General features: G+C 33.1%; 1 protein-coding gene across 1 annotated transcript; it reads right to left on the bottom strand.

Annotated features, from left to right (window-relative positions):
• Positions 1 to 94: 94 nt before the first annotated feature.
• Positions 95 to 6888, bottom strand: LOC111707431 (uncharacterized). Its single transcript, XM_023480541.1, has 4 exons — positions 6797 to 6888; positions 5074 to 5723; positions 2267 to 2457; positions 95 to 950 (listed from the first exon to the last, which is right to left on the bottom strand). The coding sequence occupies exons 2-4, from the start codon at positions 5716 to 5718 to the stop codon at positions 257 to 259; spliced, it is 1530 nt and encodes a 509-aa protein (XP_023336309.1). The 5' UTR covers positions 5719 to 5723; positions 6797 to 6888; the 3' UTR covers positions 95 to 256.
• Between the last annotated feature and the right edge of the window lie 6390 nt (positions 6889 to 13278).

Here is a 13278-nt window from a genome sequence, read left to right on the forward strand (position 1 = left end):
GGCAGCGTAAAGAACTTAATAACATAACTCTTCTAGCATAGCTTAACAAAAAAAATTGAGTAAACGTAACAAAAAAATCTAACAGAAACGCCTGAAGATTTAAACATCTGTTTATTCAATACAAAGTTTTCAATTTTGATGAAAAGACTAAACATTCAATAATAAATTGATTAAAAAATGTGAATGTAACGTATAGATAGGATGAAAATAATATAGGTACATTTGTGTGCATAGATAAAGAGGTGAGGTTGTTTGATCATTTTACCTCGATTTCTTTTCTTCCCAACTTTATTTGCTTCAGTAATGTTAATTCTAAGTGTAACTTGTACTCGGTAATGGGGTCCTTCTGAACCCTGGTAATGTTCTCCAAGGTTTCCTGGGAGAACTCCAGAGTGAACCCGTTCTTCATCGCAACATCTATCCCCATCCCAAAAGGTATGGGTTCTCCTTGAAAGGATCTGCTTGTGTCATCGTTTCCAACAATTTTTACTTCTACAATGTATCTGTACTTTGGCTTTGTCATGAGCCTTAAAAATATGATGGTTTTCTCGTTAAACATCTGAGAACATAGAACCAGGACATCCTTGCTACCTTCTATTAACCGGAGAACTGGTCGGAATACACTGAAGAATACGTTCTGTGTGAAGACAATATTCTGGTTCACCCCTAGTGTAAGACAAGGTCCAGGGTTGGACAAATCAAAACAGCTTTCTATGTGATCCATTGCATTTGCCAGGGAAACTTTTCTTTCACATTTGATTTCAGGACACTTTTGGTTCTCAGCGTACTTGCAATCAAGCTCGTGCACTTGTAAATCCATCCTGTGAAGTTCAACAGTACAACCCTTGTCCAGATTAACACATGAAAACTGCAGTAAATCCGATATCCTAGGAGCCAGAGGCGCATAAAATAATGGCGTATTTCCATCCTTGCATATTAAACACCATTGTCTGGAACAAAAAAAAAATAATAATAAAAAAATAGTCCTTTAATTAAAGGGAGTGACCGTCTATGTAAGGGATTTGAACTGAGTATGCAGTGTTGTAGAAAACTTCTTTCGGATGCATTTGAGACATATTAAACTTTTTAAAGATCTGTAAATCCCGAGTTTGAGTGCAAATATTCGACGTTCAAAACTCCTACTTTGGGGGTGGATACGTTTTCAGAATTAGTTTTTTATTAAATTATTAAATAACGACGACATAAAATGTAAAAAAGTTCTACAATAAACTACAGACGTCATGTATAGGAACATGTTGAGAAAATAAAAATTAATCTTATCATCGAAAATAAGTAATCTTCTTCAATTTTTAGTTTCTACTTTCTCAATATTCTGGTTTCTCCATTATTCACAAAAATTTTCTGCAGATTTTCTAGAATTATTATTGAAAAGACGACATTTGAAGAATTTGAATAAATCTGCGCATAAATTCAAAGAAAATAAGAAATTCAATATAATAATGAAAACGAAATAATCGATTTTAGCATTGATTTAAAAACAAATTTCTTTTGAGAAATATGTTCCTAACCATCTAAGAAGATTACTGTATAATTTTTACTTTATTTTTCGTTGTCGTTTTTTAATAATTAAAAAAAAACTAATTCTGAAAACGTATCCACCCCCAAAGTAGGAGTTTTGAACGTCACTCCCTTTAAGCAGTTATTAAAAATACTTTTAGAAACCATTATTTCAAAAGTTTGTGGGATCAGAGCTGGGAACTTTAGAAAGGTGGATATCAGGATTCATGCTTAATCCTCTGTTTTTGCAAATCTCGAGACTAACATAATCTCGAGATTATGTAAGTCTTGAGATTAAATATTTAGATCAACAAATTGGATTCTAAGAACGCCAGATTTGTTGGTTTTCCTGACTGGAAGGATTAAAGGTTATCCATTCTAAAGTTCCCAGCTCTGAATATTTTTTTCAAACGCAATTTTAAGCTAAAACTTTTTTAAATATCATGGAACATGTATTATATATAAAGGTACTGGAAAATAAGAAAAGTTAATGAAGATTAAGAAAATATAATCAATTTTAAGGAATACATTAAAAAAAATACAAAACCTTTTGGTGTTGACCAAGATTGAATTTTATCTAAAACTATGATCTGGTTTAAAACAAAATTTTAAACACATTTTTCAGTTTTGTTATTTTAACTTAATTTTCTTTTTGGGGTGGGGGAATCTTAAAAAGTTTGACCTCTGACTTGATTTTGCACTTTCTTCATTCGAGTCCGGAATAGCATGCTTAAACTTAAATTTTTACCTAGAACACTTTTTGCAGAGCAAATGATCCTTCATGCATATCCCCATGATCCCATCTTTCTGAACTGCCTTACAGAACTGGCAAGTCACCATTTCAAATAGTTTTCTCAGTATGTACTCTTTTGAAAACATGCTTTTCTTCTCTTTATCTTGGCAAACTTCACCTCCGAAACCATCAACTTTTTCTTTCAACTTTGGGAAAGATATTTTACAGATAAAAGTAGAAATATTTAAAAGTATTTTCTATTGAAATTATAAACAACGCTTTTTTGAGTTTGAGTTGAGAAAGTTTGCTTCGAGTTCAACAAAAAAATAAAGGACGTCCATTCATTAGAATTTCAACAAAAACAGGTGAATCTTTATTCTCAAATGAAAGGCATTTATGAATATATTCATCATATACCCCGGGAGGGGGGGGGGGGGGGGGCTCCAAATACTTCCCTTTGTTAGAATTTTATTTTCTCAAGTCTTATGTAAAATATTAAACATCATGTTTTTGGAATAAAAACGCTCTAGAAGAATTGAGTCGATAAGACACAAACTCTAATTTCGTAATCTTTCATGTCGCAGATATTTAAAACTATGAATTCTGTTAGTGTTAAGTTTGAAATATCAAAGGTTTACATCATGAGGTTGCAGAGATATAGGGATAAGTAAATTTGAGTTGGTGGCAAGAAGAGGCGGACCCAGCTCTTTGACAAGGGGGGGGGGGGGTTCAAAAGTGCTCGAGTGGGACTAGCATCGGTGTGGTAAATCACATTTCAATCAAAAAGTTTCACCCAATTTTAGGTGAAATAACGTTTCACCCCATTCACGTTTCATCCAATACAACGTTCCATCCAAAATACGATTCACTCACGTTTCGCCCAAATCATACCTACTTAAAAGTTTCACCCAATTTTTTGTTTATTCCTCAAACATAAATTGCACATTTTATTGCCCAATTTCCGATCATATCTCATAAACTCCTGGACCAATTTGCCTCAAATTCTGATTGGAGAAATCAGGAGAATCATGGGAATCTTCTAAGATTGGTTAAAAAATTCTAATCTGAGTGCAGTCGACTCATATATACAAACAAAAGCCGGGTTCCCGAGCTAGTCAACTATATTAATGCATGTTGTTGTAAATACGTAGCTTTTGTGCTTGAAATCTGCAAACCACATTTGAGCTCAACATAGCGGCGCAGTTACAAGTAGCTAATTAGTTAAATGTTGAAAACGGATAATAGCTTGCCCAGGACCAAGCTTCAAGAGCTGGTTACAGTCAGACGTGCTGACCCAAACCGATCTATAACAAAACGTCGATCAGCCCAGATTGGCAAATCTTAAGGTTGCACTCCAAACCTTCAATCCAAACTTCATCAAGGAGTTCATGTTTTGACTCCGAGGATGCCTAACTTGAGCAGTACTTGAAAAAATGTCAACTGTGTCCTTATGTATACATCTTGTATAAATTCAAAATAAAATTAGCAAAAAAAAAGAATTTTTTTTTTTTGGGGGGGGGCAAACTCTTAAGACATGTTTGGGCGAAACGTGAGTTGGGTTAAATATAATTTGGGCGAAACGTAGTATTGGGTGAAACGTTATTGGGTAAAACGTAATATTGGATGAAACGTAATCTTGGGTTAAACGTTATTGAGTGAAACGTTTTGGGTGAAACATTGCTGGGTGAAACGTGATTGGGCGAACTGTTACCACACCCTAGCACAGAGCGAAACTTGTGAACGAGGAGGGGGTGCAGGGTGGCGGAGCCCCCCCCCCATTTTTGTAAGGAATTACATTAAAAGTGAGTATTTTAAGAGCTCATAATGGAAAATTACTCATAAAATATGTAAAATTATTGCTTTAGAACAATTTACTTCAAAATTTGTCGCTCAGCCATCTCAGACAAGAAAAATAAAAATAATATTAGGAGGATAGGATAGCAAGGTAATTAGATCAATATGTAAAATTATTGCTTTAGAACTTTACTTTCACATTTTTCACTCAGCCATCTCAGACAAGAAAAATAAAGATATATTATAGAAGGATAGGTTAGCAAGGTAATTAGATCGAGGATATCTCAGTTCAGAAAAAAATATCCAATACTACCGATGGTTTCGTTTTTTTGTGACTATAAACTAAAATGTGCTTCAATTAAAATCATAATAAACTTAATTCTTAAGATAGGAAAGAATCATATTCTATTACTTACAGAGGTTGTTTAAACTTCAAATCTATGGAATTGATGAAAAGTAAAACTTTTATGATTTATCAAGAATTACGAAATGACTGCTGGAAACACACACACTATTTTCCAGGGGTGAGGGGAAAGAATTGAGTTAGAGCGCGCAAAGCGCGCCGATATTTTTTTTCTATTCTTGGAAAGCAAAATTGAACGGCTATGTCAGTCATTCCCCCATCTTAAGCTCACACTACACACATACATACACACACAACACAAAAATAATATTTGCACATTTTAAAAATTAAAAATCTTTTCTTCCCCAGAGAAAAGACTGATTTGACTAAAAAATTAGTTTGTATCTGCTGGAAAGCAAGTTGCAGTAAATTTTTAGATTAGTCTCCAGAAAAAAAGTATCTTTTATCTGTTTTCAAAAGGGGGGGTTGTCGACCCCTTGACCCCCCCACCCCCTATCGATCCTCGCCTGGGCAAGACTCAATTCCTTTGTTATTGTTTGGAAAACGAACTTGTGACCCTGTCCCAACAGCTTTAAGATAAAACCCCAATTTCGATACTCATATTCAAAATTCAAGATTTTCTTGCAGAAAATAATTATTCTTTGTATACTGTAAATACCCATCCCTCAAGTTCAAATTCATTCTCCTGCAATATGAAGTCAACCTTATTCAGGTCTTTGCAGATCTTTTTTTCTATTTGCACGTTGATCCTTTGAACATTGTCCTTGAACTCCTTGAACATATCCTTCATTTCATCCAGCTTCTTTTTTAGATCTATCTTTGCGTCTTTCATTTTGCATAGCTTCGCTTGTAGTTCCTCTACCTTTTTAGCAACTTCTATAAACTTCTCCTTCTTATAGTTGTCCAGGAAGTGTTCCTTTTCCCTGGCCTCATCTACTTGTCTTTTAATTTTTTCCAGATTCTCTTTGGTGTAATCTCTTTCTTCCTCGGCTATCTCAAGTTTCTCTTTCCATATGTTAAGCTCCTCTGCTAGTTTCTCTCCTAACTTGTCTCTTTCTAAAACAGCTCTTTTCAGATTCTCTTTCAATTCACTCATACTCTTATCCACCGTTTTTTGTTTCTCTGCACAATCATCAGATATCTTCTTATTTATATTCTTGAGAAACTCAATTTCTTTATTCTTTCTCTTGATCTCTTGAGATGAATGCACAACTTCTTGATGCATAAATTTGAGCATACTTTGATATTTAACCCTATCTGGATCATCTTCCGTAAGAACTACTCCATTAACACTGCATCCGGTATTCATTTTTTCTAAACAAAATCGAACAAATATTAAAAAAGAAAAATCACCCGACTACTGTTTTTCATCAGTCGTCAATCATCTTTTCTTTAAGATTTTTACTTATCTCTCTAATATTATGAGACTCAAAAAGGTAAAGAAACAACAAACAAGAAACAAAGATCGAATTAAAGAAGATCTTTATAAATTTTTTCATTCGAATTTCGAATAATGTTCAGACCATTTATACAGATTCGGTCCATCCTAACCGACTGTGCCCCCCCCCCCAAACATAACCTTAATGCATGAAATCTGTCACACAAATTATGAATGAGCTTTAAATCTGCCACAAACATAATCTTAATGCATGAAATCTGCCACAAACATAATCTTAAAGATGAAATCTTAACAAAAATTATGAATGAGCTTTAAATCTGCCACAAACATAAACTTAATGCATGAAATCTGCCAAAAAAATTATGAATGAGCGTTAAATCGGCCACAAGCGTCATCTCTATGCATGAAATCTGCCACAAAAATTATGAATAAGCTTTAAATCTGCCACAAACATAATCTTAATTCATGAAATCTGCCACAAACATAAACTTAAAGCATGAAATCTTTTAGGAGGGACCTGGTTTTTGACCTTTTTACAGGGCCAAAAACGCTCTATTCTACTACTAAAATCCCCAAAAAAAAATTCTGCAACCCCCAACCGCAGAAAACTTCTTCAAAGTTTTCGCGGGCTGTGTGTAAATTCTGCCTTTTTTGCCTTTATCCTGACCTGCCACAAAAAACCTGGGAGGAACCCCGACTTAAATACCAAATTCAACAAAAACTTTCTAAACCCCTCATCAGAGATTGAACGAATAAAAACTTAAATCTAGTTTAAATATTTTGGATTGGGTTAGGATAGACAACGTCTGGGCCGATGAATAACATACTTCCTCTTGAAGAACCATTTTTACCCCAGATGAAATGAACGGAGCGGCCAACTTTATGTTATTTTTTGGAATTATTCGATTCGTTGAATTGGAGAATTTAAATGAATATTTAAAGGAGAGAATAGGTGAGGGAAGCGGGGGTTATTAAAAAAAAAATTTACCGTGGGACCGAGCAACTTCCAGGCAGGCTAAGCGGCTGAGCGAGGGGAGGAAGGCCAACCACAACAATTTCTCGTCCGAGCCATATTCTCATCATTTTCTCGTCCGAGCCACCTCGAAATCCTCGTCCTTTCAATATTATTTTTTCAAAGTGTCTAATCCTCCCAGATAAAACTATTCTTCAAGAATCAAGCCACGTTAGGGCATAAATGAAATATCAAATTTTGTAAACGAAAAAAAGTTTCAATTGAATTAAAGATTTCAAGTTTAATGTCTTTAAAAATGTTCACCTTTTTTACGCACATTTTCAGATATTCCTGGTGTAGAATGCCGCAAATAATTTCAAGTTTATAGAGCTTCAATCTTTCCTGTTAACTATAGTGAAAACCATAGAATTTTTTCAGGTGGTTCCATGAAAAAATTTTAAGCAGAGGTGAGCCAAATATTTTGCTGTTTATTTTATATCACGAAGGTTAGCCATTACAGGGGACATTAGTTCCAAAACTAACACTTGGCCCATTTCTAACACTGAGAGTTAGAAATGGGCACAAATTGAAAGACTGGGTTTTTGGGATCCTGGCCCATATCCAGAGTAAAACTTGATAATAAAAACTATAGTACCAACATTTCATTAAACATGAGAAGGACAACAATTAAATCAAAATTATATTAGGAGTTCTATTTATATTAATTAGCTCTTGCCCGTTTTAACTACAATGTTAGGTTTTCCACTTTCGAACATATCCTGAATTTGAAACATTGTCGCGTTTTCCAGACAAAACCCACTTTCCTGTTTTTGAGTATAATCCTCAATTCAAAACAAAACTCACTTTTGTTATATTTTACCTTATCATAAAATCTTGTTTTATTTCATGAGTGCGTAAATACTTGAAAATTGACACTGATATGAATTCGGGTAATTGTCTCAAAACCAGGATATGTTCCGAAAATGCGACATGAGCTGGAATCCAGTAATTGTCTCAAACCAGAATATATGTTTCGAAATTGTGACATGAGCGGAAATCCAGTAATTGTTTCAAAATAGGGATATGCCCGAAAATGAAATCAAGATTCATAAAAAACTAATTCTCACACCTGATTTTTAGTTTAAAATTGACATTTAATGTTTCAATATATAGTTTTAGCCATTTTTTATAAGTATATGGTGTAATTTTGTTCTATTCAACTTGGATTTAAAGATTAATACTCTTGAAAAAGAAAACTTTGCAGATTTGGCCCATTTCTAACACTCAAAGTTAGAAATGGGCCAAGTGTTAGTTTTGGAACTAATATCCCCTGCATTACGGAGGCAGAAGAGATTTAAGTTTTACATAAAAATAAAGTTTGACATCATTCTTTTGGGTTTGAAGATTCCAACGTGATATAATCATTGAAATACTTTAGTCCATCCATATTTTATGCCCTAATGAGCCAGATTTAAAAAAAATAGTGTTACCTTCAAGAATTAGAAACTTTTTAACACAAAATATCAAAGGACAATGATTCCGAGATGGCTCGGACGAGAAAATGAGGAGAATGTGGCTCGGACAAGAAATTGTTGTGGCTGGCATTCCTCCCCTCGCTGAGCATTGTCCATGTAATTAAAGAGAGAGACCGGCAAGGTTAGGGAGGGAACCCCTGGACGCCATGAGCCTCTGCTATACAGACATTGAGCCTCCCAGATTCGTTAGGCAGACCGAGCCTCCACTATGCAGACAAAGCCTACGCTATGCAGACCGTGCCTCAGCTATGCAGTAAACGAGCCTCCACCATACAGCACAGCTTTTTATAAATCTTGGTTTTTATGAGTGATGAAAACTTTTAAAACCTCCTGTATTACAAAGGCACATTTTGATGTGTAGCGCATGCTCATTTCTACAAAGCGGAGGCTTGGTCTGCCTAGCAACTCTGGGAGGCTCCTGTCTGCATAGCAGAGGCTCATGGGGTCCGGGGGTTCCCTCCCTCGCAAGGCATGGTAGAAAAGTATTTGTTACATGTTTTGTCCATGTTTTGTTTAAGAATTGTAAAAAACGTTTCTTCGACTTACTGAACAGCTAGTGAAATATTAAAAACGGGGTTCGTTCCTAGAATATGATTTTAAAACCCTGAAATAATACTAAATAAACATTTTTGTTTAAAATAATTGCAATCACTGCTCAGTGCTATTTGCTACCACACGGTTCGAGGGATGGATGGATCCGACAGGTTAAATGTTAATCCTGGGTTGAAGTTTGAACTGTATGTATGCACATGTTACTGTATTCTACGATTACTATTGGTTGGAATATATATACATATCTTCTACGATCATTCCATAAACCGGTTTTATTTAGTGATTGTACGCAGTGAACGCAACTTGAACGCACTATAGTGCTTTCCAGATATGTATTAACTCTTGATTGAACTTATATTAAGCTACGCTCATGGATGACTCAGATTCGCGTCTAAAAGAAACTTCAACCTATAAATTAAAAATTATAAAAAATAGTTCCAATTCGAACAAATAAATAGTTCAAATGTACGAAAAGAAATTATAGTTCAAAACTTCAAAACCCAGCAGGAAAAATTCTATCGATATGGGGGGAAGGCGAGTGGCGACCCACAATCTTTTTTACCTCCGACCAATAAATAACGTCACAAACTGGTATTTGCGACATGCGTTTACCTCATATATTCCATATAAAGACACCACCCACGCCCGTTTTCACTTCCGCCAAAAAATGTTGTGTACTTTTGTATGCTATATAGAACAAAATCAAAGAGAATATAGAATATATATTAGAGTGGAATTTAATAGAAAAACGTGTAAAAAGGCCATTTTGTTGTACTGTTTCCATCCCTACTAACCCGAAAACCTAAAAAAAACCTAAGTCTCTATATAGGTATACGTATTAATAGGTATTTTTACGTATAAATATGTATGCTCAACTTTTGGGTAAAGAACTTATGATATATTTACGTATTTTACGTATTTTTCATACCAAGCAATTTTTTTTTATAAATGCTTTGGTTTTCCATAAACGTATTTATACAAAAAATTACGTATACTTTTTACCAAGTAATTTTTCTAAATTTTTAGGTTTTTATTTAACATATTTTTTACGCATTTTTAGGTTTTTTCATTATACTTACAAAATTTTATTTTTTAAAAGTTTGATGCAAAACTAAAAATATGTATATTTTTGCAAATTTCATACCAGGAAATTTTTCTATATTTTTGGTTTTTACTATACGTAATTTTCTTTACTTAATTTTTTTTTAGAGTTATAAAGTTTGAAGCAAACTTAAAAATATGTATATATTCAATATTCATGAAACCTCAACTGCAGAAAATGCATTTTTAAGTTAGAATTTGAAAATATTTTGTACTCTTTTTATAAGTGAATTGTTCTGCAAGAAATTTAATGCAAACATTTAGGAAAATGCAATATTTCAAAATTGCTATCATTTTTGAGTAAATTGATGTTTTCATTAGAATCAATGTCAGTAAATTCTCGATTTTTTGATAAATAGAAGTTTTACTTTGACAGTCTTGTAACAGGTATAATGGTAATTGTATAAAGTATAACACATATTGAATAGGTAATTGTTGAAAATACTGACAAAATGCATATATGAATGTTGATTTAGATGGATACAGATGAAGGAATGTTGATGGTGTGAATTTCTGAAGACAGAATATTAGATTGGATTGAAAATAATTAACATCAATGAATATGGATTTAAGAAATTTGTGGAATTAGTTGTATAGAAATGAAGGAAGGGGTGTATTCAGGAATTTGATCCGGGGGGGAGCTCAGCACCAGTTGGGGTCTGAATACCCCCTGAATTCAATAGATTTCACTGGTCAAGTGGGGGGCTTCGCCCCAATTCCCCCTGAATACGCCTCTGAACAATGCTCATGCAAAATTTAGTCCACTTCTTAACATTTTAGTTTTAGAACTTGAAAAATACGTATTTTATGTGTAGGTAAAACCTAAAAATTACAAAAATTAAGAAATGTTAGGATTTTTTCAAACCTAAATCTACATATAGGAAAAACCTAAAAATTCCTGATTCAATGAATTTTTAGGTTTTTTACATACGCATTTTTACGTTTGTCAATACGTATTTTTTATTATTACCAAAGAAATGATTACGAAATTATGTATGTCATACGTATGGAAAATACATATTTTTACGTATTCCTAAACCTAAAAATATGAATATATATGTATGTCATACGTATTTTTAAGTTTTCGGGTTAGTAGGGATGCTGCAGGTGTACTTCACATATTTGTGCTATATAACCTTTTGGGCCCTGGAAAATCATTTTATAGAAAATCTAAAATTAATATTTAAAAAAACAAATTATGAAATAGGCTGGTTTTATAATCGACCAATGATCATTTCACATAGACTCTGTGCCTTTCACTTTACAAACGATGATTTTCCGTTTTATCTATAAATCAAATGATGTTTTTTATTCACCTAATTCATTTTATAAAGTTTATTTAAAAGCTTTAAAAATTCGAAATTGAAATGGATAGTCTAGGCATGATTTGTACACTTTGAACTCCCTTTCAGGCTGTAAGGGACTGAAAAAATTCATACCTAGGGATTGTCTAAGTTCCACTCTAATATATATTCTATTCTCTTTGACTAAAATGCAGCATCAATTCAAACATCCGCTTACGATAATTTTCTCAAAGTTTTGGAACACCAACAAAATTGATATTTTAGATAAAATCTAGACTTAGCAATTTAGTTAAAGAATATGCTATAAACAAACAGGGGCGTACTAAGGGGGACGAGAACCCCCCCCCCCCCCCCCTAGAAGACTTCTCCCCATGGACCTAAGCCAGGGGCATACTGGGAGTGGCTTGGAACCCTGTGTACCCCCTAAACATGGCTCCAATGCCTAATATGTTATACAGGGTGATGATCGGAATTATTGAGAGACGACTTGAATATCGTCTTTGATGTCTGAGAATTGATAAATGACATAAATCAAATCAAAAAAGATTGAAAGTCTAAATATATGAGCTTTCCTAAATCTATCTTAAACATTTTTGGAGATATTAAATTAAACATTTTAACAGTTTCGTCGAGTTTTAATGAACTGGAATCTGGACTAATTCCTAATTGCATTTAACAAATTGATAGATCACTTTTTGGAAATCTCGAGGCATAGTTTTCAGTGTTAAATTTTTTTAACTGTGATACTCCAAAATTATGTTTATGAAATAATCCCACATGAAACAAAGATGATACAGAGTGTCCTAATAAAAATGGGAAATTAAATGACAACTTCTATATGATAGAAGTCGTCATTTAATTCTCATGTTTATTGGGACACTCTGTATTCTATAACATACATATTTTTTTCTTATTAATTGACAATTTGTCCATTTTTTGATAATTTCTTAAATTCTTTCAGTTAGACCTTAATCTTATTTACAATTTTTTTTGCAGTGTTTCATTTAATTAAAATCCATATAAGAGTTTAGATGTTAGACCCTGCAATTAGGCTGGCCTTGAAAAATTGGGCTATGCACCATGCATTGCTGGGGGGGGGGGGGGTGGCACCAAAAGTTCACCCCAGGCTTAACCGATCCAGTACACCCATGTTTATTAATAAACGTTATATTTTCATTTACTATTTTTTAGTTAAGTGGACCTGTGGGTACTGGACCTATATGTGAATGAGAGAGGGAAGGCTTCTAAAATTACTAAAATTATATTTTTCCCTGATAAAGCAAAAGATTAATGTGCAAGAATAGAGATAAAATAACTTTTATTTATAGATTTTTAACAAATCTTGGAATGGCTATAGGGGCTTTTTTATGAATAGCTTTTACTAAAAGATAGACAAATAAAAAATATTCTTCATAAAATGTTGTTGTCGCTTAGAAACAAGATTCTGACGATGAACAGATAGACAAGGTATAACCCACGAATCAAAATCGATAATGCAGAAAACTCTTTATTTCCTAAAAAAAATAACGAAATGAATAANAATGTTAATGGTTGACAAATGTAGATTCTAAAACACAATGCTTACTGTAACATTTTCTTTCTAGTCATTGAGATATTTAAAGAAAACTCTATTATAACCTATTGATTTAAAAACCATTAGGACTTTTTTTTACATTCCCTACAGACAGCTACATAGATCTACATAAGAGGGTGTGAATAAATGCTTTAAAAAGGCATAGAAATATGTAAACCTCAATTTTAAAAATATATTTTTATATTATTTTACACCATTCATCAAAAATGTGTAGAAAGTATATAATTCATAATTCATTTATAATTCATTAAATATCATACTATATACTTTTTACTTTATTATTCATTTACAATTCATAAATATCATAATTATATACTTTCTGCTGATTTTTGATGAATGGTGTACGGTTTGAACGATAAATAATAAGTGACAAAATAAATTTATTTGCAAGATTTTAATTATTACCTTTTCATCGAACTGTGAACATTCCAT

This window comes from Eurytemora carolleeae, unplaced genomic scaffold (assembly GCF_000591075.1).
Source record: "Eurytemora carolleeae unplaced genomic scaffold, Eaff_2.0 scaffold39, whole genome shotgun sequence".
Lineage (NCBI taxonomy): Eukaryota > Metazoa > Arthropoda > Copepoda > Calanoida > Temoridae > Eurytemora > Eurytemora carolleeae.

Excerpts from the sequence above, each read along its gene's own strand:
- LOC111707431 (XM_023480541.1), bottom strand. The coding sequence starts at position 5,718 with ATGAATACCGGATGCAGTGTTAATGGAGTAGTTCTTACGGAAGATGAT. Across the intron at positions 2,458-5,073 it reads AGAATGAATTTGAACTTGAG|TTGAAAGAAAAAGTTGATGG; the intron begins GGATGGGTATTT and ends TCTTTCCCAAAG. Across the intron at positions 951-2,266 it reads CTCTGCAAAAAGTGTTCTAG|ACAATGGTGTTTAATATGCA; the intron begins GTAAAAATTTAA and ends TTTTTGTTCCAG.